The sequence below is a fragment of the Callithrix jacchus genome, chromosome 6, assembly GCF_049354715.1.
Source record: "Callithrix jacchus isolate 240 chromosome 6, calJac240_pri, whole genome shotgun sequence".
In the NCBI taxonomy this organism is placed as follows: Eukaryota; Metazoa; Chordata; class Mammalia; order Primates; family Cebidae; genus Callithrix; species Callithrix jacchus.
Window position 1 is genome coordinate 4,558,904 of NC_133507.1, and position 26,187 is coordinate 4,585,090.

The window sequence follows — 26,187 nt, forward strand, 5'->3', positions numbered from 1 at the left end:
ACACATTTAAAGGAGAACTAGTACAAATTATCCTTAAGCTTTTATAAGAAATTTAGGAAGAGAGAATATTTTCAAACTCATTTCAGGAGATGAGCATTACCCAGACACCAAAGCCAGACAAGAAACCTCCAAGACAATTACAGAACAGTATTCTTAATTTAGATGCAGAAATGCTGAAGAAATAACTAAATTCAACGGTGTATTAAAAGGATCATTTACTCTGATCATATGGGACTTACCTCATGGGCACAGGGATTATTCAGCACACTCGAATCCATAAAACGTGATACACCACGTTAACAGAACAAAGACCAAAACCTAAGATCATCTCATTAGATGCAGAAAAAGCATTTGACAGAATTCAGCATTCTCTCATACTAAAAACTCTCATAAATTAAATATAGAAGGAGTGTACCTTTACAAAATAAAGGCCATGTATGGCAAACCCACTGCTATCATTATACTGAATGTCGGAAAGTTGAAAGCTTTTCTTTTGACATCAGGAAGAAAACGAGAATGCCCACTCTTGCCATTTTGATTCAACACAGTAATGGAAGTCCTTGTAAGAGTAATTAGGCAACAGAAAGAAAAGGAAGACATCGTTGTCCCTGTTTGAAGATGACATAATCTTGTATATAGAAAACCCTAAAGGTTCCACCAGAGAACTGTTAGAACTGATAAACAAATTCAGTAAAGTTGTAATATACAGAATCAAGATAAAAAAATCAGTAGAATTTCTGTCCACTAATGACAAATTATCCAAAAGAGATACCAAGAAAACAATTACATTTGTAATAAATAGGTACCGGCCGGGCACAGTGGCTCACGCCTGTAATCCCAGCACTTTGGGAAGCTGAGGCGGGTGGATCACGAGGTCAAGAGATCGAGACCATCCTGGTCAACATGGTGAAACCCCGTCTCTACTAAAAATACAAAAAATTAGCTGGGCGTGGTGGCACGTGCCTGTAATCGCAGCTACTCAGGAGGCTGAGGCAGGAGAATTGCCTGAACCAAGGAGGCGGAGGTTGCAGTGAGCCGAGATAGCACCATTGCACTCCAGTCTGGGTAACAAGAGCGAAACTCCGTCTCAAAAAAAATTAAAAAATAAATAATAAATAAATAGGTACCAAAAACAAAAAATGCAGTGGCTCCCAGTGTCAGTGGTTCTGCATTTGCAAATTGAACCACCTTTTGGATGAAAATACTTGAGAAAAAAATACAATAAAAAAGGCTGTTTTCTTATAGAATCAGCAAACTACAGTATAGCAACTAGTTACATAGCATTTACATTGCATTAGGTACTAAGTAATGATTTGAAGTATATAAGAGGATATGCATAGATTGTATGCAAATACTATACACCATTTTATATAAGGGTCTTGAGCATCCATGGATTTTGGTATCTAAGGAAGATCCTGGAACCAGTATTCTGTAGATATCGAGGGATGATTGTACTTAGAAATAACTTAAACCAAAGAGTTGAAAACTGTGTAACACTGATTAAGGAAACTGAAGACGACACAAATAAATGGAAAGTTACCCCATGTTTATGGTTGGAAGAATTAATATTGTAAAATGTTTTTATTATCCAGAGCAATCTGTAGTCTTCATGCAATCTTTATCAAATTTCCAATGTTACATTTCACAGAACTAGAAAACAGTGCTAAAATTTATATGGAACTACACAAGATCCTAAATAGCCAAAGCTATCATGAGCAAAAAGAACAAAGCTGGAGACATCACACTATCCGATTTCAAAATACAGTACATAGCTACAGTGATTATAACAGCACGGTAGTCACATAGAAGTAGACACGGAGGCCGGGCACGGTAGCTGACACATGGATCCCAGCACTCTGGGAGGCTGAGGCAGAAGGATTACTTGAAGCCAACAAAAACAAAAATTGATGAATGAGATCACATCAAACTAAAAAGCTGCTGCATGGCAAAAAGAAGACATCTACAGAAGGAAAAGACAGTGCACAGAATGGAAGATAGTATTTGCAAGCCAGGTATCTGCTAAGGGGTTAATAGGCAAACTATATAAGGAACTCAAACATCTCAATAGTAAGAAAGCAACTCAGTTAAGAAATGGGCAAAGGATTTAAATAGACATTTCTCAAAATAAGACATACAAACGGCCAACAGGTAAATGAAAAAAATGTTGCGCATCAGTCATCAGGGAAATGCACGTTAAAAAGCACAGTGAAATACATCACTTTATACCTACTAGAATGGCTGTTAACAAAAGGATGACGAGGATTTGGAGACAAGAGATACCTTGCACATGGTGGGAATGTAAATTAGTACAGCATTTATGGAAAACAGCATGAAGGTTCCTCAGAAATTAAAAATAGTACTACCATATGATTCAGCAGTCACACTTGGATGGATATATATATATATATATATATATATATATATGAAAGAAAATGAAATCAGTATGTTGAAGAGATCTATGCTGTCATGTTCCTTTCAGTATTTGCAATACCTAAGATACAGCATCAACCTAAGTGTTCATGAGTAAAGAAAATGTGGTATGTATACACAATGGAATATTCTTCAGTCATAAAAAAAGAAGGAAACGTTGTCATCCCCTCCAGGGATGAACCTGGAGGGCATTGTGTAAAGTAAAATAAGCCAGGCACAGAAAGGCAAATACTACATCTCTCTTAAATGTGGAATCTTAACTCAGAGATGTAAAATGGTGGTTACCAGGAGCTGGGGGTGGGTGGACTAAGTTACGGAGATGTTGGTCAGAGGACACACAATTCTAGAAAAAAATCTAGAAAATCCACTAGGGTTTCTAGAGACCCATAGGCTGTCCTTCATCTTCATCTTTCAACTCATTCTTTCTGGACCAAGTTAGGAGGATTAGTCAAGTTTACAATGGAAGAGGATAGATGCAGCTTGCATTTGGTAGTAAAAAGATTTAAAGATGAATGTGTGAGGCATGATTATTTGTTACAAGTTTCCAGGTAACACTCTTGTCATTCAGTCCTTATTGAATTAAGCAAGCTTTCATACTGTTTGACTTGACTGTGTTAGAGTAGACTAACAGGAAATTAGACCTACCATAATGTCTCCATAGAGCTAAGTTTCTAGCCCTAATTGGTATGGGAATATAGCTCTAAACCTTCAAGGCTGCCATCATTTCTCACATTCCTATATCTAGAAACCATAGCGAGGCAGCACTTTGAGTAAGGTGAGTAATGCTAGTATCTTAATAGTATCTGTCCTCATTTATAAAATAGGTAATGAAGGATTCTTGGTTTTACTAAGAACTAACTGTCCATTAATGGCAACATCCCACATTTGTTGAAGCATGATCTTTTTTTTTTTTTTTGGTACTTTGACATGCATTTGTATATTTTAATTTAAGGAACGCCTGGAGTGCATCTTAAATAATAATTTATATGCACTTAAAGAATACTCCTGTTCGTTTTTAGGAATTCTTAGTGTGGTCTATTTCCTAGGATGTGGACAAGCATAGTAAAAAAAAAAATTATTAACACTCCTGTTCTAAGCAAAAAATTTTAACAACTGGATACCATTTTGTAGTTAAGCCTAGAAACTAATGCAGTAACCTAGATCTTTTCATTTATTTCTATGTTTATTTTACCTGTATTTTTTTGTTTTGTTTTGTTTGCATGTTGTTTGAGACTGTCTTGTAGTGGTGTGATCAGACCACTACATACACAACTCATACACAACTTTGAACTGCTGGGCTCAAGTGATCCTCATGCCTCAGTCTCCTGAGTAGCTAGGACTACAGCCACATGCCACCATGCCAGGCTAAAACATTAATTTTTTTTTTTTTTTTTCCTCCTTTTTGTAGAGACAAGGTCTCACTCCGTTCTTCAGGCTGGTCTTGAACTCTTGGCCTCACAAAGTGCTGGGATTACAGACATGACCTCCTGTGCCTGGCCATGGATTTTGTTTAAATTAATAAACGCCATGTTGTAGAATCTCCCTGTATGTATGAATTTAGACACCTTAGTTTTCTTAATGATTTCATATCAGTTTTTCAATAATTTCAGATTTTTTACGTTTGATAATTATTCTTTACATCTAACTCCAAGGCTGTGTTTTCAGGTGTATAAATGGAGCAGGGGTAAATACAGCAAGTGATTTATGGTTCAGTAAAGCAAGGCAGTTTTAATCAATGCTCGGTTTACTGTAAATATCAGAAATGCCCCAGGACCCAAGTCCTGGGGATATTTTTGTTCTTTCTAGATTAGAGCTGTATCTTTTACACTTTGATAGCTCTCCTATTTCCATCGACAACTCTTGCCCTCTGAACTGTTGACTCGTTTATCCAGCAGTTAATTCTGATTCTCAAACTTAACATGTCCAAAGTAGAGCTCCTGATTTTCATCCTCCCAAACCTACCTCTCTCATAATCTTTTGCCATTTCAGTCAGTAACAGCTCTTGTTCTCTCATGTGCAGCCCAAAGCCTTAGAAGCATCTTTTATCTAAGTCATATACTAAGATTACTGGTAAATATTGTTGGCTACACCTTCAAAATATCTGTAATTTATGGGTTTTTTTAAAACCATTGTTTACCCTGTTTAAAGGCATCATCATCTTTTGTCAAAAGAAAGAAAGTGTTTCCTAGTAGTTCTCGCGCTTTACAGTGTATTCTCTGGTAGAAGCCGGAGTGATCTTTAAAAATCTGGGTTAAACCATGTTATGCTCAGAACCTTTGAGAGGCTTCCCATCCTATGCTCTTAAAGTAAAATCTGGAGATTTGCATGCCCTGTATGAACTGGCTTCCTTTCACTTCTGTGATCTCTCTACCTCACTTGCTCATCTCTATCTAAAGTTGTTGTGTCTTAAAGCTTAGAACTATTGTGTGTGACCCTTCTCTGTGATAATCCATTGGCTGCCTTCCTCACTTGATTCAGAGAGCGCTCTCTGCTCAAATGATGCTTTTTCTGACCAGCTGCATCAAAGAAGGCTCATGTTCAATCTTCCGCATTCCCCTTACCTTGCTACATTTTTCTTCATGGGATTTAATGTCATTTGACTTCTTGCATATTGAGTTCTTTGTTGTTTTACTCCTTTACCACTAGAATGGAAGCCTAATGGCAGTGTCTGGCCTACAGAATGAAGCTAGTAAATTCATGTTTGTTTCTGCCTTTTTAATCCTCTTGCAGAAATGTAGGAAGAATTTTTTAGGATCAATTTATGTATATATAAACTGATAAATATATACACAGCCTATAGGATGTGGGTAATAATCTATCATCTTTTTGAGCATTTACCACATAACAAGTCATTAAGCACCATAATCCACATGCATTATCTGCAGTTTGATAGGAGAGCTGAGTAGATCATGGAAACATGGCTCGGATGCTTTTATTTCCTACATGACTTCTCACTTTTGTGTGCTTCACATCTATAAGCACTTATGGGTCAAGTAACATCCTGAAATATTTTGTGAAGTAAAAGAAGTCTCTTTAATCAAATAGGTGGTTTTTATATTTTCAGAAGCGTTTCCTGTAGGTTCTGATATCCTATCAAGAAGGTCCTTTTGTATGCTTCCGACATACTCAAGAAACCAGGAGGTATTGTGACATCTATTTCCCTTCAAGGTCGAATAACTAGAGAAAGGCAGGTTTAACTGACACTGTTATCTAGACAGTATCAGAAGAGAAACTGAAAACTCTGTTGAGCATCTGTAATTTGTTATAAGCTACTGGGTTATGTGTCTCAGCTTCCCATTTAATTAATGGGCAGTTATAATAACATATAATGGTGAGAACAGGTACTGGTTGCTGTAAGACCACAGAAGAAGAATACCTAATCATCTTAAAAGCGACTGGGAATGACTAAGGATCAGAGTGTTCTAGACAGGAAGAATAACTTTTCTAACACCTGGAATCAGAAAAGATAGAGCAAGACCACTGAATGGTAGGAAATTCCGTGATGCTATAATAAAGAGTTAGGTGATGGGAGAAGGAGTGAAAAAATGCATTTGGATGTAGAAAGCCAGGACCATATTAAGGGCCTTTGCTTTCTTCTGATAGACACAGGAGCCCATGAAAGGCGTCAGGCAAGGAAGTGACACGAGTCACAATCCGTCCCCTTTTCTACCACACAAAGCATCATATAAACGTAAACCTTTTGTGTAGCTCTTCTAGTTCACAGGAGGGATACTTCTGGTTCACTGTAGGGATAACTGAATGGATGAATTGCTTCTGGCTGAATCTTCTCAAAGCAGAATGAGCAAAACATGGCTATGTTACGTTATCTTAGGAAAGATTTTTATAATCATGTGAATTTTGAATTTATTTATGTCTTAATTATTCCCAACAGATTTTTGGAAACATTGAGAATAGTTTACCTTTAGTACAGAGAACTTCTTGTCAGCTATAAATGAGGGTCAAAGCCAAAACTGATCCATGAAAATAAAAGGGTTGCTATTTCCCCAAATTCGCAGAACTTTTGATTCGCCAAGTTCTGTTTTTAACTACTGTCTCCTTCTTAACGTAATTGAGTATTCAGTGACATAATATAAATAAACCACTTACTAAATGCTGATGAAGGCCTGTTTTTATTAACAGCTTAGCTTGTAGCGTATCTTATTGCCCATACCAAAAACCCTAGCTCTTCCAGCTTATGTACCTCTTCCAAACTGCTTATTTTAAATCTTTCCTGGGTCAGTTTCATCTTTTTTTTTTCCTTGCTGCTACTACATTCTTTGTCTGAATTGATTACGGTAGTCGTGACCTAACTATATTGCTGCTTGCCTCTAGTGTTGCCCACTTTGGTCCCAGTTATAAAAAAGGCAAATTTTATTAGTCACTTGGCTGCTTAAAACCCTTCAGTGACTCCTGCTGTTTTTATTCTTATCTAATGGTTCATGAATATAGTGGTTTATGAATCTTTTGGAAGAGTGCATGTGCACTCCTGAAGTGTGCATGCATTTTTATGGGGAGAAGGTCTTTCACTTGTATTAGATTGTTCCTCTTTTGACTAAAAAGAGGACTTACGGCTAGTGAGGTTTTCCATGATCTGGCTTCTCTCTGCCTCTCCATGTTCATATTTTTGAACCTTTTCCTAAACTTTAGGCTCTTGAAGTGCTTGGAATTGTCTTATAATGCCATGCTCTCAGGGCCCTGTGCTTTTACTTACTCATTTTCCTCTATCTGAAACATTCTTCCCACCCTTGGTGTCATCAGCTCCTAGTCACCTTTTGTGATTTCACCTCTGCTAAATTGCCTCTCTTTTTATTGCTATTCTTCCGTAGTCATCTCTGTGATATTGAAATCCTGTGGCTTTCTCTTTCTTTAAACATCAGATTCCTTGAAAAGCCCATTTTACATAGCCTGACAAGCAGAATTTATACTGAAGTAGATACTTGGAAGTCATTTAGTTACTGCTCAATCCTTGAAAGAAGATGAAACTGTCTGAAGGGAAATTTAGAAGAGAAAGTATCTGATAGCTGATCCCTGGAGAGTACAAAGTCTCCAAATTTGGAAGAGAAGTCTCAGTAAACAGCCAGAGAGAAGGGAGAAACCAAGAAATAGTGTCCTAGAAGCCCAAAGTCAGTAGTTTCCAAAAAGGTCAGTATTTCTTAGGAAGGCCATGTAAAATAAATAGTGAAAAGTGATGACCTGTCTAGAGCAGATTCTGCACCCATGTTCAAGTGATTCTTCTGCCTCAGCCTCCTGAGTAGCTGGAATTACTGGCACCCACCACCACACCCAGCTAATTTTTGTATTTTTAGTAGGGGCGGGGTTTCACCATGTTGGCCAAGATGGTCTCAAATTCCTGGCCTCAAGTGATCCACCCACCTCAGCCTCTCAAAGTCTGGGATTACAGGCAAGCACCACACACTGGCCTTTTTTTTTTAAATCACAGAAGGATGCTGAATTTTATCAAATGCTTCTTCTGAGTCAATTGAGATGATTGGTTTTTATCCTAAGAATTCAGTGTATTAAAGTGATCTTTGTATTTTGAACCATCCTTGGCTTTTATTAATAAATCCCACTTGAGGATTTATGAAGTATAATCTTTTTAATGCATTATTGAATTCCGTTTCTTGGTATTTTGTTGATGTTTTTTGCGTCAGTATTTATCAGGGATTCTTTTTTCTTGTAGTACATTAGTCTGATTTTGATGTCTAAGTAATGCTTACCTCATAAAATCATTTTGAAAGGGTTCTGTCCTCTTTTAAAGAGTTTTCAGTGAAGCCCTGGTGTTGTTGGACAGTTACTGATTGAATCTCTAAGAGTTACAGGTTCATTCACAGGTCGTATGCATTTGTGACTCGGTCGTGGTGGGTTTCATGTTTCTCTCCATTATCAAAGGTTATCAAACTGGGTAGAGCATAGTTGTTCATATTAGTCTGTTACGGTCCTATTTAACTGTGGCAACAGTTATATTATCTCCTTTTTCATTTCCAGTTTTTGCTATTTGTGTCTGTTCATTTCTTAGTCTAAGAATTTGTCAATAAAACAGCTACTCCTAATTTTGTTGATTTTTTTTTTCTATTGAAAAAATTTCTTTCTTTTTTTAGTTTTGCTGTAACTTTTTGTTGTTAACTTCTGAGTCTAATTTGTTCTTCATTTCCTAGTTTCATAAGATGTAAAGTTAATTTGTTGATTTGGGGTTTTTCTTCCTTTCTAACTGTGAAATATGACACGTTAAAATAGACAGATTTTCATTTTCCAGATGAATTATATTATGTAAATATTTAGTTCCACAATTTTACTTTGTTTTTATCATATATCAAGCACTCTGGACATTGAGACTTATAAAAATGAATAAAATAATTCTTGAAGTTTATTTCTGTATTACCCATATTTCAAACAGTTGAAAATACTGATTTGTGTTCTATATTTAATAGGTTTTTGTTTGGTTCATGGTACTAATGAGTTCACAATTGTAGGTTTAGTCTCGAAATAATCTGAATTCACTTCATCCCATTGTAGCGGATCTCACCTCCTACTGAATATCGCTGTGTCACAGATGTCTCTTACATCTATTTCCACAAGGCCTAGAACTGTTTAGGATGCCGTTGCTCATTCTTACAAATTTTTACATTAAAAATTACTTTGAGATAGAATGGAGTTTTACAACATCCCAGAAAGAATAAGACTCCACTTAGGAGAAGTCACTAAGTGGTGGTTTTCAGCTTTATAAACTAATTATATAAGCCTTGAGTTGTTTCCATTTTCTATGTTTTTTAGGTTCCTCACATGTTCATTCTGCTTTACCTTCTATATGATACAAAGTTCACTCTACTTACAGTCACATTTTCCTTTCAGTCTTTCCCTTTTTTCTTTATTCTTTGCTTTATCTGCCATTAGTTTTTATATTGCATCTCATAGTTAATATTTCTCTTTTGCCATTTCTGATTCTAATTGTAATTCTAATCTTATTCGTCAGTGTTCACTGTCACACCTTCAGTTTCTGACAGCTGTTTCTATTGCTTCATGTTCTTAGTGCTTGTATTCATTACTTATGTTTCAGTTGTCTGGTAAATTCATTTTTTTAGTGAACTAAGCCAGGCCCAGAAAGACAAATATCACATGTTCTCACTGATACGTGGGAACTAAAACATTGAACACAAATTTTACAGCTGACACACATATGCCTGCCACCTAGATTCTGCCATTAATATTTGCATTGCTTTAGCATATATCCTTCATTGTATAATCAATCCATCTTAATTTTTTATGGATTTGAAAGTTAATTGCTAACATCAGTACACGTCCCTCTAGGTGAAACCTTTTTTAAAGTGGTTGCTGTCAAGTTGTCTAGAGTAAACTCTGACCTTCCTGTATGATTTATTCCATAGGACTTCTATTTGTAGCACTGTCCCACTAATTCAATCGCAGAAGTAAATAATTGTAAAGTATTGTCTATTTTAAGTGGATAAGTATTTTTATGTGTCTAACTTCGGAGGTCTTTTACTAGAAGGTCTCACTTGACCTGCATTGCTGACTAAATAAGAAAAGTTTGTTTTATTTAAAAAAAAAAAAAAACACAGATTGTAAAGTACTTCGTTTTTTGAGTAATAAGAAAAGTCAATGGAATGTGAAGAAATTATAGCAAGTAAGCTATAGTTCCTCTTCTAGGAATTTTGATTATGAACAGCTGATAAGGTATTCTAAAGGGACCTCACTGGCGAATATCCTCTTTCCTTCTTTTTCTTTTGTGCCCTCCTTTTCCTCACTTTCTTCCTCCCTTTTTCCCTCTTCTCTTCTTTTATTTAATAATATAATACTTAGGGAAAGGTATGCCTTTATTTTACTTATTTGCTGAGGGGAAAGAGAGAGTTAAGAGGCCAAATGATTAGATGGCAGAGTCACTTACTGGAGGGTCGAGATAATAGATGCTAAATTAAGGGTTGGCAAACCTTTTCTATAAAGGGTAGGTGGTGGTATGGGGCCAGACATGCAACTCTGCAAGTGTAATATGAAAAACAGCCATAAACTATATAGTATATTGTATTAGTCCATTTTCATGCTGCTGATAAAGACATAACCTAAGACAGGAAAGAAAAAGAGGTTTAACTGGACTTCCACATGGCTGGGAAGGCCTCAGAATCATGGCGGAAGGTAAAAGGCACTTCTTACATGGTGGCAGCAAGAGAAAATGAGAAGGATGCAAAAGCAGAAACCCCTGAAACCACAGGATTCCATGAAACTTACTACCACAAGAACAGCATGTGGGAAACCACCCCATGATTCAAATTACCTCCCTCTGGGTCCCCCCCCCAACAACATATGAGCATTATGGGAGTATAATTCAAGGTAAGATTTGGGTGGGGACATACAGGCAAACCATATCATATATAGTATATTTATAAATCAGTTAACTTGGGTATGTTCCAGTATACTTGAAGGACACTGAAACTGGAATTTTATATCATTTTCATGTCACAAAATACTCTTTTTTCAAACTTTTTCCAGCCATTTAAAAATGTAAAATATTCTAAGCTTGAGAGACATATAAAAACAGGTAGTTGACTCAGCTTGACTCATGAGCTATGATTTAGTGACCCATATGGTACCAGAATTAACCTTGCAAAGGAACTATAACAAAAAGTCATTATTAGTGTATACATTTCAACATAGAGGCCTTTTATGTGCTCTAAATTTTATAATACTTTTACATGCCCTAAATTACAATGCCCTAAATTAGATAATAATACAGCTGCAGTCAGATAAATTAAGGTGTCACTGGAGGAAAAAAGAAGGATGCTTAATACAGTTGATTGCACCATTAACATGGAAGTTCTGGCGTGGCTTCCTTTAGTCCTGTCTCAACAGTGTAGCTGCTATTTGTAAACTCATCACAGAGAGGCAGATCAAATACAGGTGGCTACTTTCAAATCCTCCTCTTAATGGTTATTAAAAGCTAAAGTTTAGTAGCTGGATTCGGATCTCTTATTAGATGTATGACTTATGTAATATCTCTGAGCATCAGCAGAATGCAATAGTGCTAACTCATACACTTGTGAGAGTAGTACTTACAACAATCATAGTAGTAGCTAACAGTTTCATATTGCTTAGTATGTGCCAGGCAATGTTCTAAGCACTTTATTTTTACACACACACACACTTTCACAACTGATAATATGAGAAATAATTACCACCATGATAATGCTTATAGATACTACCATTTCAATTACGAGGAAACTGACATACAGAAACGTCAAGTAACTCATTCAAGGTCATATGGTTAATTAAGAGGTAAAGCCATCATGCAAACTTGGGCATCTGGCCTCAGAATGCAAGCTCTTAACTGTTGAGGTTTATTCCCTTCTAAAGTGGGAATGTCTATAAAATGCATAGCACATAGGTTCTCAACAAATTAGAGATAAATTAACTTTACAAAATATACTGGTTCTGTTTCTTCAAGAAACTTGGTCTACCTTTGTGGTACCAAATATATGCATAAATGTGAGATTCACATTATGATTCTTCAGATTTTTTTTCTCAGTTGCACATAAGTTATGAGACTTTTTTCCCATAAAATTCTTCATTATGACTGTTTAAAAAACTAATTATTTTGAAATTAATCACCTTCTGCAAAACAATATAATCAAAATGACTTGGATTCTGAAGCTGAAAGGCTCCTATTCTGGCCTTGGTTCTGTACTTTCTTTGTGATCTTGGTTTCATGATTTGACGCCAGTTCGTTCTCTCTTTGGCTGTGGACTGAAGATAATCCTCAACGTCATGGTTTTCAAATGAGGTGACCTGTGTCAGAGTGCCCAGCGGTGTGTCTAGTATGTTATCAGGCATCCAACAAATAGTAGTTTCTTGCTCACCTCCCTGTTACATAGAATAATTTTAAAATTAGAACTGAAGGAACTCATAAAGGTGGGAAAACTGAGGCCCAGAGAATTATTTCCCTAGGATCCTACAGCTACTTAGAGACAGACGGATGACACTTAATGCAGGTCTTCTGATTTTCCAGTCTTGTTCTGTTCGTGATGATCACTCTCCTCCTATGTAGTATTTAAAGTAGTACTATTGATCTGACAAGTTTTGGGGAGGTTATTTTAGTACAGAAGTTCACATTAAAATGTATCTTGAGTATTTTGACTGATAATTTTTTAAAAATCAGACAATTTAGTAAATCTTGGGGTCATTCAAATCATGTAGATGACGTTTTAAAACTGCTCGTTATCATATTTATTAATTTTTAATATTCAAGCAGCATGCTTTAATATAGAAGGAATGAGTAAGAAATCAAAAGATGAAAGAAGTTTTAAAACTCATTTAATCACATCAACCAGAGAAAATACTATTAATGCTTTGAAATAATGGGTTCATCCTACACCTGCTACTTTGTAACTGACTTTTGTCCGTAGGTGATAGATCAGGAAAACTATTCCTTTTCAAATTCAAATCTTGATAGTTTTAATTTTACTGTGTGATCTATTAGTTCATTTAAGTAATCTTTTATTAGACATGTTTTTTTCAGATACAGAAACAGTGCATTTTTGTGAAATTGTCAAATTATTTCCCATAAGTAAGATCCCATTCATACAGTATTCATGTTTAAGATTTTGATACATGTTCACGGCTGTCCTCCAGAAAGGGTTACCTATTACATTTCACCAGGGAAGTCACGGTAGTTTGGGAGAACACGGCATTATCTCCCTTTCTTTACTGCAGAATGGCAGTCTGTGTTTGAAACCTTCTGGACTCTGCATTGCCCGTGCATTTTTACATGTTTTCATTTTCATATTTTACGTAGTGATGTGTCTGTGATAACAGTTCTTAATTTTCAGGTGGGCTTGTTTATATCTTCATACATAGTAAATGTCTTTAAGTCATGCTTATGCAAGTTTTACCTGTGCTTTGTGGGTTTTCTTTTTTCTCTGCATGCAGTGAGTGGTATTTTGCATGGAACATTTGAAAAAATATAAGCAACAGAATGAATTGAATGTGTGTGAATTATCACTTTTTGTCACCTACCTGGATAGTTGAGAGTCAGAGTCCTCCTTTTGAGACAAAAGTGGACTACGTGTCTCATCACTTATTCACTGCCTTGTTGAGTTTCTCCATGCCACTGGTTATTTAGTCCTACATGTTAGTATGATAATTCTGTGACTGTTTTGAAAATTAGCTGAATTATTTTTCCTTACAGTTTTGATTCTTTGTAGTTTCTATTTCCATACTTGTGAATTTGGGACCAAAAAGAATAGCTGTGACTTAATGTTTCTTTGGATCCAGTAGTTTATTCTGCTTAAATTATGGAAGTCTCCTATCATCAGTTGGTAGAAGCATAGACTCTTTAGTGCTGAATATAGAGGGAATGCCATCTGACTTCTGACTTGATCCTGTAATTCCTTCCTCAGTCTTGGCAGCTCTCCAGACAGTCATAACAGGACAGTAATCTGTGTATGCAGAGTTCACAGAGTAAAAGGAATAGAAGATTTTGTGTCATGGAACTTAGTGTTCCATCTTGTGGTGGAACTAAGGAGGAGGTTTAGTGACAGGTTTTAGATTTAAGATTGTATACTTTGGAGCCACTTTCTGTTTTGTTTGTTTGTTTGTTTTGGTTAATGAATGAGAGCTTCTTATGTTGCTCAGGTTGGCCTTGAACTCACAGCCTTGCCTCCTCAAGTGCCAGGACAACTGGCCTGAGCCACCGCGGCTCCCATCTTTTTCTTTCTTTCTAGCTCCTCACCCAGGCTTGGAGTGCAGTGGTGATTTCAGTTTACTACAGCCTTGACTCTCAGGCTCAAGTGATCCTCCCACCTCAGCTTCCCAAGTAGCTGGGACTGTAGGTGTATGCCACTGCACCTGGCTCATATTTTTTAAAAACGTTGTAAAGAGTCGCCTCACTATGTTGCCCAGGATGGTGTCGACCTCCTAGGCTCAAGCACTCTGCCTGCCTCAGCCTCCCAAAGTTACGGCATCGATACAGTCATGAGCTACCTCACCCAGCCTGCAGCCACTTTCTTTCAGTGTAACACTAGCTTTGGATATTTCACTTAAAATTTTATTTTTAAGTCTCATTTTTGGGAAAAAAATAGCTTTTATTCCAGATAGATACTCTGTGTTAACTATAAGTCAAATATTTACAAACTGTTAAAAATGAAATAATGGTTCTATAAGGGAACTGGACTGATGCTTTAAGTAGAGTCATTTTCTTAATGCTAGTTTTTAAAATGATAGATCCTAAAACTCTTAGCTGTAAACCCTGTGATTTTTCAGCTGTTGTGCTAAACAACTTAAGCACATATATACCATCAGGGAATCTCCCCTCCCCACTTTTAAACCAAAGGGTTGTATACTCTGTTAAAATACAGTCACATAAACAAATGACAGTCTTCATCACAATATCCTAGAAAATACTAACTATTTCACTAGTCAGAAGTTGTAGGTTAATAGTGCATCTACTTTTCGTCTTATACGCAGGTTTATTACTTCATGCTTGACTCACGTTTGCCTTGATCGTCTGTTGAGCTTTGTACATGAGAGCTGTACTAATCACCATGCTTACTGTTTGAATGTCTGGTACAGGAAGCGAGCAGCTGCAAAGCACCTAATAGAACGCTACTACCACCAGTTAACTGAGGGCTGTGGAAATGAGGCCTGCACGAATGAGTTTTGCGCTTCCTGTCCAACTTTTCTTCGTATGGATAATAATGCAGCAGCTATTAAAGCCCTCGAGCTTTATAAGATTAATGCAAAACTCTGTGACCCTCATCCCTCCAAGAAAGGAGCAAGCTCAGCTTACCTTGAGAACTCGAAAGGTGCCCCAAACAACTCCTGCTCTGAGATAAAAATGAACAAGAAAGGCGCTAGGATCGATTTCAAAGGTAAGACAATTTATTTTTAATTGAGAATTGTTGCCTGAAAACCGTATAGGAGATTTAAATGTATTGTTTTTCCTTATGTGACATTAAGGCGTTTTGATAGAGTAGAACCACATTTTCATTGTGGTAAAGGACAGGAGTAATACTTGAATTGATGACTTAACTGTATTTTACAGGTCTAAGTGTTGCTAATTAGAAGCAGAGCATACGCCAAAAGGTTTGTTAATAGATTTGGACTTTTAAAAATTCTTAGGGTAAATGTATTATAAGTGGTAGTTAATCTCCAAAACTAGGCCACAAAGCCTATCTGAGTTTAGAGTAACTGGACTAAGTATCTGGCATGAGTTCTGGAACCTCAGATGATGATGTGGAAGCAGCAGGAGGAGGACGCAGTGGTTTTTTCCAGTTTTGAAGGCAAGACGACATTTTGTCGTAGTTATGTGAGAAGTAATTCTACATGTCCTTCTAATACATGCTTCTCACTCTCCTCCCAGTCGTTTGGTACAGTCATGCTGCCAAGGATCACGACCCACCAATGGCAGTCTTCACTCAGGCTCAGGTCTTCTGTTTTCTAAATGGTCCTGTGTCCAGAGGTGCGAATTCGATTACCTTGTTGCTGATACTAAACTGCAAGTTATTTTCCTCAGTGAAGGTAATTAGTAACAAGGTAATTGAATTTTTGAATGACTACCAGGGCTTAGCACCTCCCACTCCCATACACACCCAGACGTGATTGTATTTTAAAAGAGAACGCTTTTTGTTTATGACATATACAAGTGAGAATATTAGAGGATTTGCCTTTAAAACTTTTAGTAACATCATTTGAATCAAGTTTGAAAGAATTAGTGAAGTGGCACTCTGTTATAACCTCTACTCTGTTTCCATGATAAAATTATTTTCGTCGCTTTACACAACTTTGTTGTTTCAGAATGTATAGTTCTATTTTGTGAATTAGCTCACACACTACGGAAAAATAGGTAAATGTTGTCAAAATATGTATGTGTTGGTATAATGTGGAAGCTGCACTGACGTTATCATACACAATTCTCCAGTAAGTATGCACCACAGAGTAGCAGTAATTGAATGTAGAGTGCTGGCACAGTAGGATGCAGCCAGCTGTGAGGGGAGGTGGTACGTGAGGGATGTACGCAGCTGCTGTTCTGGCCACGTGCTCCATCTTAGAGGCGCTCATTGTGTGGCTCTACCCAGTCTTTATGCTCAAGTCTACATCAGTTAGCAGTTTTGACTTTTCCTTACACCTACTTTCTAATATACTTTTTCCCCAATGTTCTGTAGTATATTAGGAATTAGAGATGCTTTATCTACACTAGTACTCTTATTTTGATGATTAATTATGGTTTGAACTAATCACAGAATTGTATAGGTCTGTTTTTGTATAGGTCTGCCCCACAGTCTGTTTTTGCATGAGTTTTTTAAGTGCAAAATTTAAAAGATTGAAATTATGTTCAGGAACACACATTTGTCACAAGAAACTTTACAAAAATGTTTTGTTTAGTATGTATGTTCTCAGTAGAACACCTCTTTCTCTTGATACCCAAACTTCATGAATGTTCGTATCTAATTACAGTATTTTTTGACTAACATATCTGGGTAGAAAAAGTATAGGTTCATTCTAAATAAAATTAATAAACTATCAAAATCACTAGAAAATGTCCCGAAATCATGACATACCAACAAAGGACATGGGGTCTAGAACGGTGATTCCTAGGATAGGCCATATCACGGCATGCAGACCAAGTCTTTGTTAACCTTATGACTTGCTCAGGGAGCAGAGTGTCGTCTTGTGTCCTAATAAGATAGTAGTATTTTCTGTTACATTTTAGGAAATTAGATAGGGGTTTTGCATTGTCTTGTAAGAAGGTATTGTAAAATTTTCCAATGAAAATAATGAGAAATAACAGTGGTTTTACACTTTTGGGGAAGAGGTGACTGATATTTAGCAAAAGGTGCTTATATATTCTTAATAGAACAAACCTGAGAATTAGTTCTTAAAGCGTTAAGGCCCATTAAAGAAACTGTGCAAGTGCTGGCACTCTTGCAGCTGGGCCACAGACACAGATCAGATCCTTCGTATGATAAAACTTGGTATTTTTGTGGTTCAGTTTTTGGAGACCATTCATTCAGTGATCACTTATATTTTATATTGTCTTTTATTGTGAAACATATATTAAAGCAGGGGTGGCAGTTATTAAAAATTCTACATGTTGTACAGTACATGTGTAAGAGTATATTTGGCACAAATGTCTTTTATCCTGTTAGCCAGAAGGGTAAAAGCCTTGGCTTGAAAATAACACTTATCTCAAAAAGTTGGGAAATATGGTTCAACTCTGTGCCCTGGAAAAGAGGAAATAGATTTTGGTGGCTGCATAGTCTCTGTACTGCTTGCCAGCTTATAAGTTGCCTTCTTCGCACTGTTGAAGACCTTGCCTCCTTAGTCTTTTGAGAACAGAGTAGTAAAATAAGACTAGTAGTATTTCTGTCTGTTCTACAGTGAGGTTTTAAGAGCTGTATTATGATGAATCAGGACATGATATATTGGTTCATTTTTATAATTAAAGCTATACATTAATAGATATCTTGATTATAAAGAGTGTTTAAGCTCATGATCTTATTAAGAGTTATGCATTGTTGAAAGAATATAAAAGCATGAGTGAGGACGTTGGTATAGGTAGTTCATTTAAAAAGGTAAGCATTACATTTTATTTGCTCAATATAAGTATTAGATAATATAATTTATGACACTCAACTCTTAAAGTAAGTCTAGAATATCTGGCTGTTTTACTTTTAGAAGTTTTTGAAACAGAGTAAGCATGCATATTATGAAAATAATTGTTCTCTTTTTTCTTTTAATTTTCTAGATGTTACTTACTTAACAGAAGAGAAGGTATATGAAATTCTTGAATTATGTAGAGAAAGAGAAGATTATTCCCCTTTAATTCGTGTGATTGGAAGAGTTTTTTCTAGTGCTGAGGCATTGGTACAGAGCTTCCGGAAAGTTAAACAACACACCAAGGAAGAACTGAAATCTCTTCAAGCCAAGGATGAAGACAAGGATGAAGATGAAAAGGAAAAAGCTGCATGCTCTGCTGCTGCCATGGAAGAAGACGCAGAAGCATCTTCCTCCAGGATAGGTGACACCTCACAGGGAGACAACAATTTGCAAAAATTAGGCCCTGATGATGTATCTGTGGATATTGATGCCATTAGAAGGGTCTACACCAGATTGCTCTCTAATGAAAAAATTGAAACTGCCTTTCTCAATGCACTTGTGTATTTGTCACCTAATGTGGAATGTGACTTGACGTATCACAACGTATACTCTCGAGATCCTAATTATCTGAATTTGTTCATTATCGTAATGGAGAATAGAAATCTCCACAGTCCTGAATATCTGGAAATGGCATTGCCATTATTTTGCAAAGCAATGAGCAAGCTACCCCTTGCAGCCCAAGGAAAACTGATCAGACTGTGGTCTAAATACAATGCAGACCAGATTCGGAGAATGATGGAGACATTTCAGCAACTGATTACTTATAAAGTCATAAGCAATGAATTTAACAGTCGAAATCTAGTGAATGACGATGATGCCATTGTTGCTGCTTCAAAGTGCTTGAAAATGGTTTACTATGCAAATGTAGTGGGAGGGGAAGTGGACACGGATCACAATGAAGAAGATGATGAAGAGCCCATCCCCGAGTCCAGCGAGCTGACACTGCAGGAGCTTTTGGGAGAAGAAAGAAGAAACAAGAAAGGTCCTCGAGTGGACCCCCTGGAAACTGAACTTGGTGTTAAAACCCTGGATTGTCGAAAACCACTTATCCCTTTTGAAGAGTTTATTAATGAACCACTGAATGAGGTTCTAGAAATGGATAAAGATTATACTTTTTTCAAAGTAGAAACAGAGAACAAATTCTCTTTTATGACATGTCCCTTTATATTGAATGCTGTCACAAAGAATTTGGGATTGTATTATGACAATAGAATCCGCATGTACAGTGAACGGAGAATCACTGTTCTCTACAGCTTAGTTCAAGGACAGCAGTTGAATCCGTATTTGAGACTCAAAGTTAGACGTGACCATATCATAGATGATGCACTTGTCCGGGTAAGTTGGGCTGCGAGATTCAAAACCTAATGATGGGAATGTCATGGCACAGTTCAGTGACTGAACAGAATGATGCCATGTACCATGGGGACACATGGACATTTCTCATCTTAAATATAGGTATTATACTTCTCTTGTTCCTGCCCAAGTTTATAAGTGTGTTCTACAAACTATTGGTTGTATTATATAATGGTCACTCTGTCTTTGAAGACGAATGGATTTTCTAAATCTTGAAAACTGGATCCAAATGCAGAGAGTGGTTTAAGATTATTCTCATGAAAGCTCAAAAGTAGCAGTGAGTTTTTTAAGATCTTATTTCCCAAGGATCTCCTTTGCTTTTTAAGCCTTATTCTTATATATCACAGTAAACAAACTGTTGGCCACTTTCTTAAGACTTGCTAATTTTGGAACTGTAGAGCAGGATTGGGTCGAAAAGAAGAAATAAGAAACTTTGTGGTAAGCTTAATATTGATAAATAAAATTATGGGATCCTAGGCTTTAAGAGCTAAAAGAACCCTGAGAGTTCATGCACTACTTAGTTTAGAAATCACACCCAGAAAATAATGACGACATATGTGAGACCCTTCTATGTTTTTTGTTGAGGAGTGGTAACTTGAATTAGTAATTATGGCTTTGTTTTAAAAACAGGTAAAATATGTTCATTGCTTTTATGTATTGCAAAATTCAAACCACACTAGCAGCTTTTTTCCTAATTGAAGTTTTTAGAGAAATGGTCTTTGATGACAAGAGAAAAATTCATGGTTATAGTATTTTATCTACTCTGATTGTAGGAAATGCTATAATTTTATTACTGCTAAGACAGAAAACTACCAACAGTTCATTGTAAGATGGTATCATTTGTACGGTATAATCTGATTTCAGAGATAATGTGAAAAAAGAAAAGTGAATTTTAGAATCAATAAACGATAAATTGTCTCTTCAAACACCTTAGAACTGCTTAAGAACACCCCATTCTTCCCGTTTAACTTACTGCCATAGTTCTTCTAGGACTTGTTTTTTCTATTTTTTTGTGATTGTTCTTTAGAAAACAGTATAGTGATAAAATGAGCTTAGACTTCACCTTTCATTTGAATGAACACATTCCTAATGTGATGAGGTTTTTTACGTATTTACCCATTTGTTATTCTTTTACAAGTAATTTCTCATTTTTCTTAGACAAAGCACTTCCAAGGATAGTATGTATATAAGATTTTTAAAGTTACCTTTTTTTTTTTGAGACGGAGTTTCGCTGTTGTTACCCAGACTGGAGTGCAATGGCGTGATCTCGGCTCACAGCAACCTCCACCTTCTGGATTCAAGCAATTCTCCTGCCTCAGCCTCCTGAGTACCTGGGATTACAGGCGCGCACCACCGTGCCCAGCTAATTTTAGTATTTTTAGTAGAGATGGGGTTTCACCATGTTGACCAAAGTGCTGGGATTACAGGCGCGAGCCACCGTGCCCGGCCCTAAAGTTACTTCTTAAAGAAGTAGAAGATAGAAGTTATAAGTTTGTGGAAGAACATAGTATTGCCATGATGAGGTCCCCCAAACTGCCTTCACACCTGATTTTGAAATTAAGAAAAAAAAAATCCAAGACGCTGCCCTCTAGAGGTGATTAGAAACTGTATTGTAGAGCCTACAAATCTGTACTTTTGATAATACTCCACAGATACTTTGATAAAGCCAGACTCCAATATTTGGGAAGGTGGCTCTTGGTTCAGCTCAAGGGTGGCAGTGTGTGTGCATTGTAGGTATGTGTCCATATATATAGAGAGAAAGAGGCCATTTTGATACTCAGGTATGTTTACGTGTTTCCGAAACTCAGATTTTTAAAAGGATCATGGCAACAGCAGGCTTGGAATAAAGGATGGTGGTGGCATGAAACTTGGTTCCACTTAGAAAATTGGAACTCCCTGAGGGAGTTCTAGAATAAATGCCTAAAATCCAAAATAAATGACTGAGATGTGGAATTGAATAAGGAAGTTCAAAAATAGGAACTAGCACAGATAAAGGTGATAGGCAAAGATAAAAAGCCCCAATACCAGGAGGTTCTGCAAAATCCCCTCTAAAAGTCACTGGCCCATTTTATCTGGTTTCTGATAGCGCAGTCTAACCCAGCTTCCAGCATTTTCATTGGTGAACACTCTTATTATTGAAACATCAACTTAATTATTTTACTTATTCATTCACTCACAGTGCTTTAAGAGTAAGATTATTCTGTGCTGCTCTAGGTATGTTTAATCGTACACATTCACTATATTGTGGTTAACATGTAATTTCCATTGTTCTTTCTTGTGATTTATTCTAATTGGAATGAAAAATGAAACCAAGAAATATGCTTGGTTTATGCCCTCAAAATCATTTCTCAGACATTGAATGAGAGAATGAGGCATATATCTACATAGATCCTCAGCAATATATAATAATTTGAGACAATGAAACATCAAACTTCTTAGTATTACATGGAAGGAAAATGAAATGTAAAAGAGCTTCTAGCCTACATAAATTGATGGCAGAACCGGAACTAGAACTCAGGATTCCAGGTCTCCTGGACATATGTGATTATGTGATTGGAGATCTAACATACTTTTCTTCATGTGTTTATAGTGAACATGAACAATTAAATTACTTTGAATAACCTAGACGTCTTCAGAGTTTAATCCTCCTCACTACCAAACTGTTGTCATAGAGTACAACAAGTTGACTGAAGTCGCTGAAGCTAGCCGTTCTTAGAAACCCCTAGCATTCGTAGGTAGTAGAGGTCTCTTTTATCCGAGTATTGCTTCTACTTAAAGATTCATCCTTTTAAGGAACCTTAAAATTATGAATGGGCTTGATGTCATTGCTCAGAAAACTATTCAGATTTTAAGTGGTAAGGTTTTCCTTTGGATTTTCATCAGTCTAGTAATACTGTACTTTGATATATTGTATTTTGATATTAAGATGTCATCCTACTATGTATTCTGCAAATGGTTTGATATCAGGTCAGAGTTTTAAAAAAATGAACTCCCTAGTATTTCATCATCATGGCCAGTTACAAAGTTCAGAAACTAAAAATCATTTTATCTAATAATTAATGAAATCAAGAGCCTTAAGGAAGAGGAAGTTACACAATGAAGAGGTAGATGTGATTATATCCCCAGTGTATTTTTGTTTATTTTTCCTCAGTAAACACTTGCTAGTCTCCATATTAAATAAAAACAACAAATACGGTACTTTTAAGAAAAATCCCTAAAAATCCACATCTGTATATTAAATGAATTCAGGAATGCATGTACATTCTCCTTTTCAGAATGTTTAGACATAGTCCTCTCAATTTCAAATATCTTAATGCTTTTGACTCTAAAAATATAGTTTTATGGTGAGGTTTGTGCTTAAACAGCAACAAAAAAAGTTTTAAATAATATAGCTATTATGTAAAGAATATACCTTTACAGTTCATTTCTTATATATTTTTAAAGTTGAACAATGGATGGAGGTTATTTTTAAGAAAAAGAATTACCAGTACAGGTCTTTATGAAATAATGGCCTTCATCAAAATGGCTATTGCCTAAATAATTTAAAATAAAATATTTTTAAAGGCTATTTATGCATTCTGTTTTTACTCTTTTACTTATTTTTTGAGACAGGATCTTACTCTGTCTCCCAGGCTAGAGTGCAGTGGCACAGCCTCAGCCCACTGCAGCCTTGATCTCCCACCTCAGCCTCCCAAATAGCTGGGACAACAAGCACACACACACACACACACACACACACACACACACACACACCGCCCCCTCGTGTTTTTTCTTTTTTTTAGAATGAGTTTTGCCATGTTTCCCAGGCTGGTCTCAAACCGATAGGCTTAAGTGATCTGCCTGGCTTGGCCTCCCAAAGTGGTGGGATTACAGGTGTGAGCCATGGTGCCCAGCCTTTATTCTTAAGTGATACAGAAGTCAGTTCCCAACTACTTCTCAAAAAAAATTTTACATGCTTATATTTGAACACATTCTGATTGTGACAGATTTAGGTTTTATATTGATAACGAGTCAACTCTCATCAATGAATGTTAATAGAGAAAAGCTATAGAATGCATAGTCTAAATATCAGATCATGTTTTTTTCCCACTTTGGAATATGTTATATTTGATAAAAAGCCAAGTATACCTTTGGATATAAAGGTAAATATAAACACTGACTTACATCTTTAATACCTAGCCAGTTGGGAACTGGCATAAGGAAATGGATTACATGGCAAATATGGAATGTTGGCCTGCTATCCCGCATTTGAGCTAAGATGCAAATCCTAATTTTAGTCCTCAGAATTCTGTATGCTCTGTAGCTTGAAACAGGTTTCCAGCTGGAACTGTTTTTCTTCCCAAGGTTATTTTCACATCTACCTTTGTTTGACTCTTGATCTTGGAACTAGTCTATGTCAAGTTCCTTTGGGGACACAAAATTGCAAATCTTAAGTTCAAAAAGCAAAATCGTTTTAAAAATAACAGTATGATGTGTTATCTTCTTAGTATTGCCTGCTCTATAGAACTCTTTCTCATAAATTCTTAATAAGCCTTCACAACTTAGAGTATGTTAAGGAAACTGAGGCTTAACTGAATTGCTTGCAAAAGCTTCAAGGTTAAAAGTTTATGGTAAGTGGGCACTGGGGATAGTAAGGTGTATTCTGATTGACTTGATCTTTCCACAACAAAACACAGTCTCAAAGTAAATTGTCTTAACATAACTTGGCCTAAAAATGGTTTTGTAAATATAGAGATCGGTGTTGAACAAGAACAGACATTATTTAAAACTAAAGACTAAATTCACAGAATAGGACCTAAAGTTGAAGATACCCAGAAGTATTTTCAGCTGGTTTGTCAGACTCTGACTGCAACCCCTAGTACTTTACATAGCATCCCAATACGTCATATCCATCTGAACGTCTAATTGAAACAAGTTTTCACAAGCAGTGGGTTCCATTGCTATGTGGAATACATTCTGATTTTCCCATTGCTGACTGCAAACGACTAGATGGATTAGACTACTCACTAATGAGTTGCAGGTGACAAGTTTGAAAAATAATGCTCTAGGGCAATCTGACCTGATTCGCTAATGTATGAGATTTTGTTTTTTATAGACAAATTAGATTGTCCAAATGAGTATTATTACCTTAATTACTCTAGCACTATAAGACAGTTGTTTCAGTGACGATTGCATTGCTCAAAGCCATTTTTAAAGTTATGTTTGGGGCCGGGCATGGTGGCTCATGCCTATAATCCCAGCACTTTGGGAGGCTGAGGCAGGTGGATCACGAGGTTGAGAGATCGAGACCATCCTGGTCAACGAGGTGAAACCTCGTCTCTACTAAAAATACAAAAATTAGTTGGGCATTGTGGCGCGTGCCTGTAATCCCAGCTACTCGGGAGGCTGAGGCAGGAGAAGTGCTTGAACCCAGAAGGCGGAGGTTGCGGTGAGCCGAGATCGCGCCATTGCACTCCAGCCTGGGTAACAAGAGCAAAACTCTGTCTCAAAAAAAAAAAAAATTATGTTTGGAATAGTTGGAATAACCTGAAGTCCAAGGTTAAATTGTTTTAATCAGCCAACAGATGTTTGAAGACAAGTTAGGAGATGTGGCCGATACTGGATGCAGGGTCCATCCATGTACTGGATGCAGTCATACTGTTAGTGAATTTCCGATACATAAAGTAAAACAAACGAACTGCAGTATAAACAGTTCGTATTAGAATCTAGTGTTGATTTTATGGTTAATATCAATGACTGAGGTTATGTATTCCTAATTCTATAGGTACACAAGAATATTTGGTAAAAGATTTAGAGATGAGAAAATGCCAGATACTAAAGTTTGACAACTTACAATTTAAGAGTAAGGACATGAGTAAGGTTATGTCTCACCTGGCTTTCAAGGGAATGTGTGTATAACATGAGCTCTAATGCATTACAAGGTGATCATTTACACTAAGTGCTATTGTGAGAGACCATGAACTGCTTTCCTGTTCAATGTACTTTTCTTAATTGAAATATTTTACTTATGACTTAGTAGATATTAAAAATTCTGGAGTTTCTATTTTTTTTTTTTTTTTTTTTTTGAGACGGAGTTTCGCTCTTGTTACCCAGGCTGGAGTGCAATGGCGCAATCCTGGTTCACCGCAACCTCCGCCTCCTGGGTTCAGGCAATTCTCCTGCCTCAGCCTCCTGAGTAGCTGGGATTACAGGTGCACACCACCATGCCCAGCTAATTTTTTGTGTTTTTTTTTTAGTAGAGACGGGGCTTCACCATGTTGACCAGGATGGTCTCGATCTCTTGACCTCATGATCCACCCGCCTCGGCCTCCCAAAGCGCTGGGATTACAGGCGTGAGCCACTGCACCAGGCCGTTTCTATTCTAATAAAGGACTAGTAATGAACAGTTTTGAAGTCAGACCTCTGTTCTCCATTGTTTTTGCTGAAATGGTTTAGCTGCTTTTCCATGGCCTGTGTAATCCAGACTTGTTACACACAAGTAGTAAAATCTTAATTAACTGTATGTGAATTTTATAACAAATCAGTAAAGTTAGAAAGTATGCCTTTTACTACGCTGGTATATTTTATGTCTTATTTTTTCATTATCTTTCAGACTGAATCTTTGTCTTCACTGGCTTTTTATCAGTTTGCTGTTTCTATTTACATATAAAAAGTTGTATTTGTGTCGTGACCCTACTCGTTTTTATTTTGCTTTTTTCCTGATACTAGCAATCATCTTCTGTTCATGTTTACCTTTTCCATCAC

General features: G+C 36.6%; 2 protein-coding genes across 12 annotated transcripts in view; one reads left to right on the plus strand and one right to left on the minus strand.

The window, feature by feature from the left end:
- UBE3A (ubiquitin protein ligase E3A) overlaps positions 1-26,187 on the plus strand; it is an 85,568-nt gene that overhangs the window by 40,841 nt on the left and 18,540 nt on the right. For all 11 annotated transcript variants that reach the window (XM_078375688.1, XM_035303553.3, XM_017973220.4 and 8 more), the window contains 2 exons: positions 15,004-15,302; positions 18,179-19,425. In XM_078375688.1, coding sequence (XP_078231814.1) covers positions 15,004-15,302; positions 18,179-19,425 — 1,546 coding nt within the window. The remainder of the gene's footprint in view (positions 1-15,003; positions 15,303-18,178; positions 19,426-26,187) is intronic.
- The window catches only part of LOC103793567 (uncharacterized), a 156,488-nt gene that overhangs the window by 18,488 nt on the left and 111,813 nt on the right, over positions 1-26,187 (minus strand). The window lies entirely within an intron of this gene.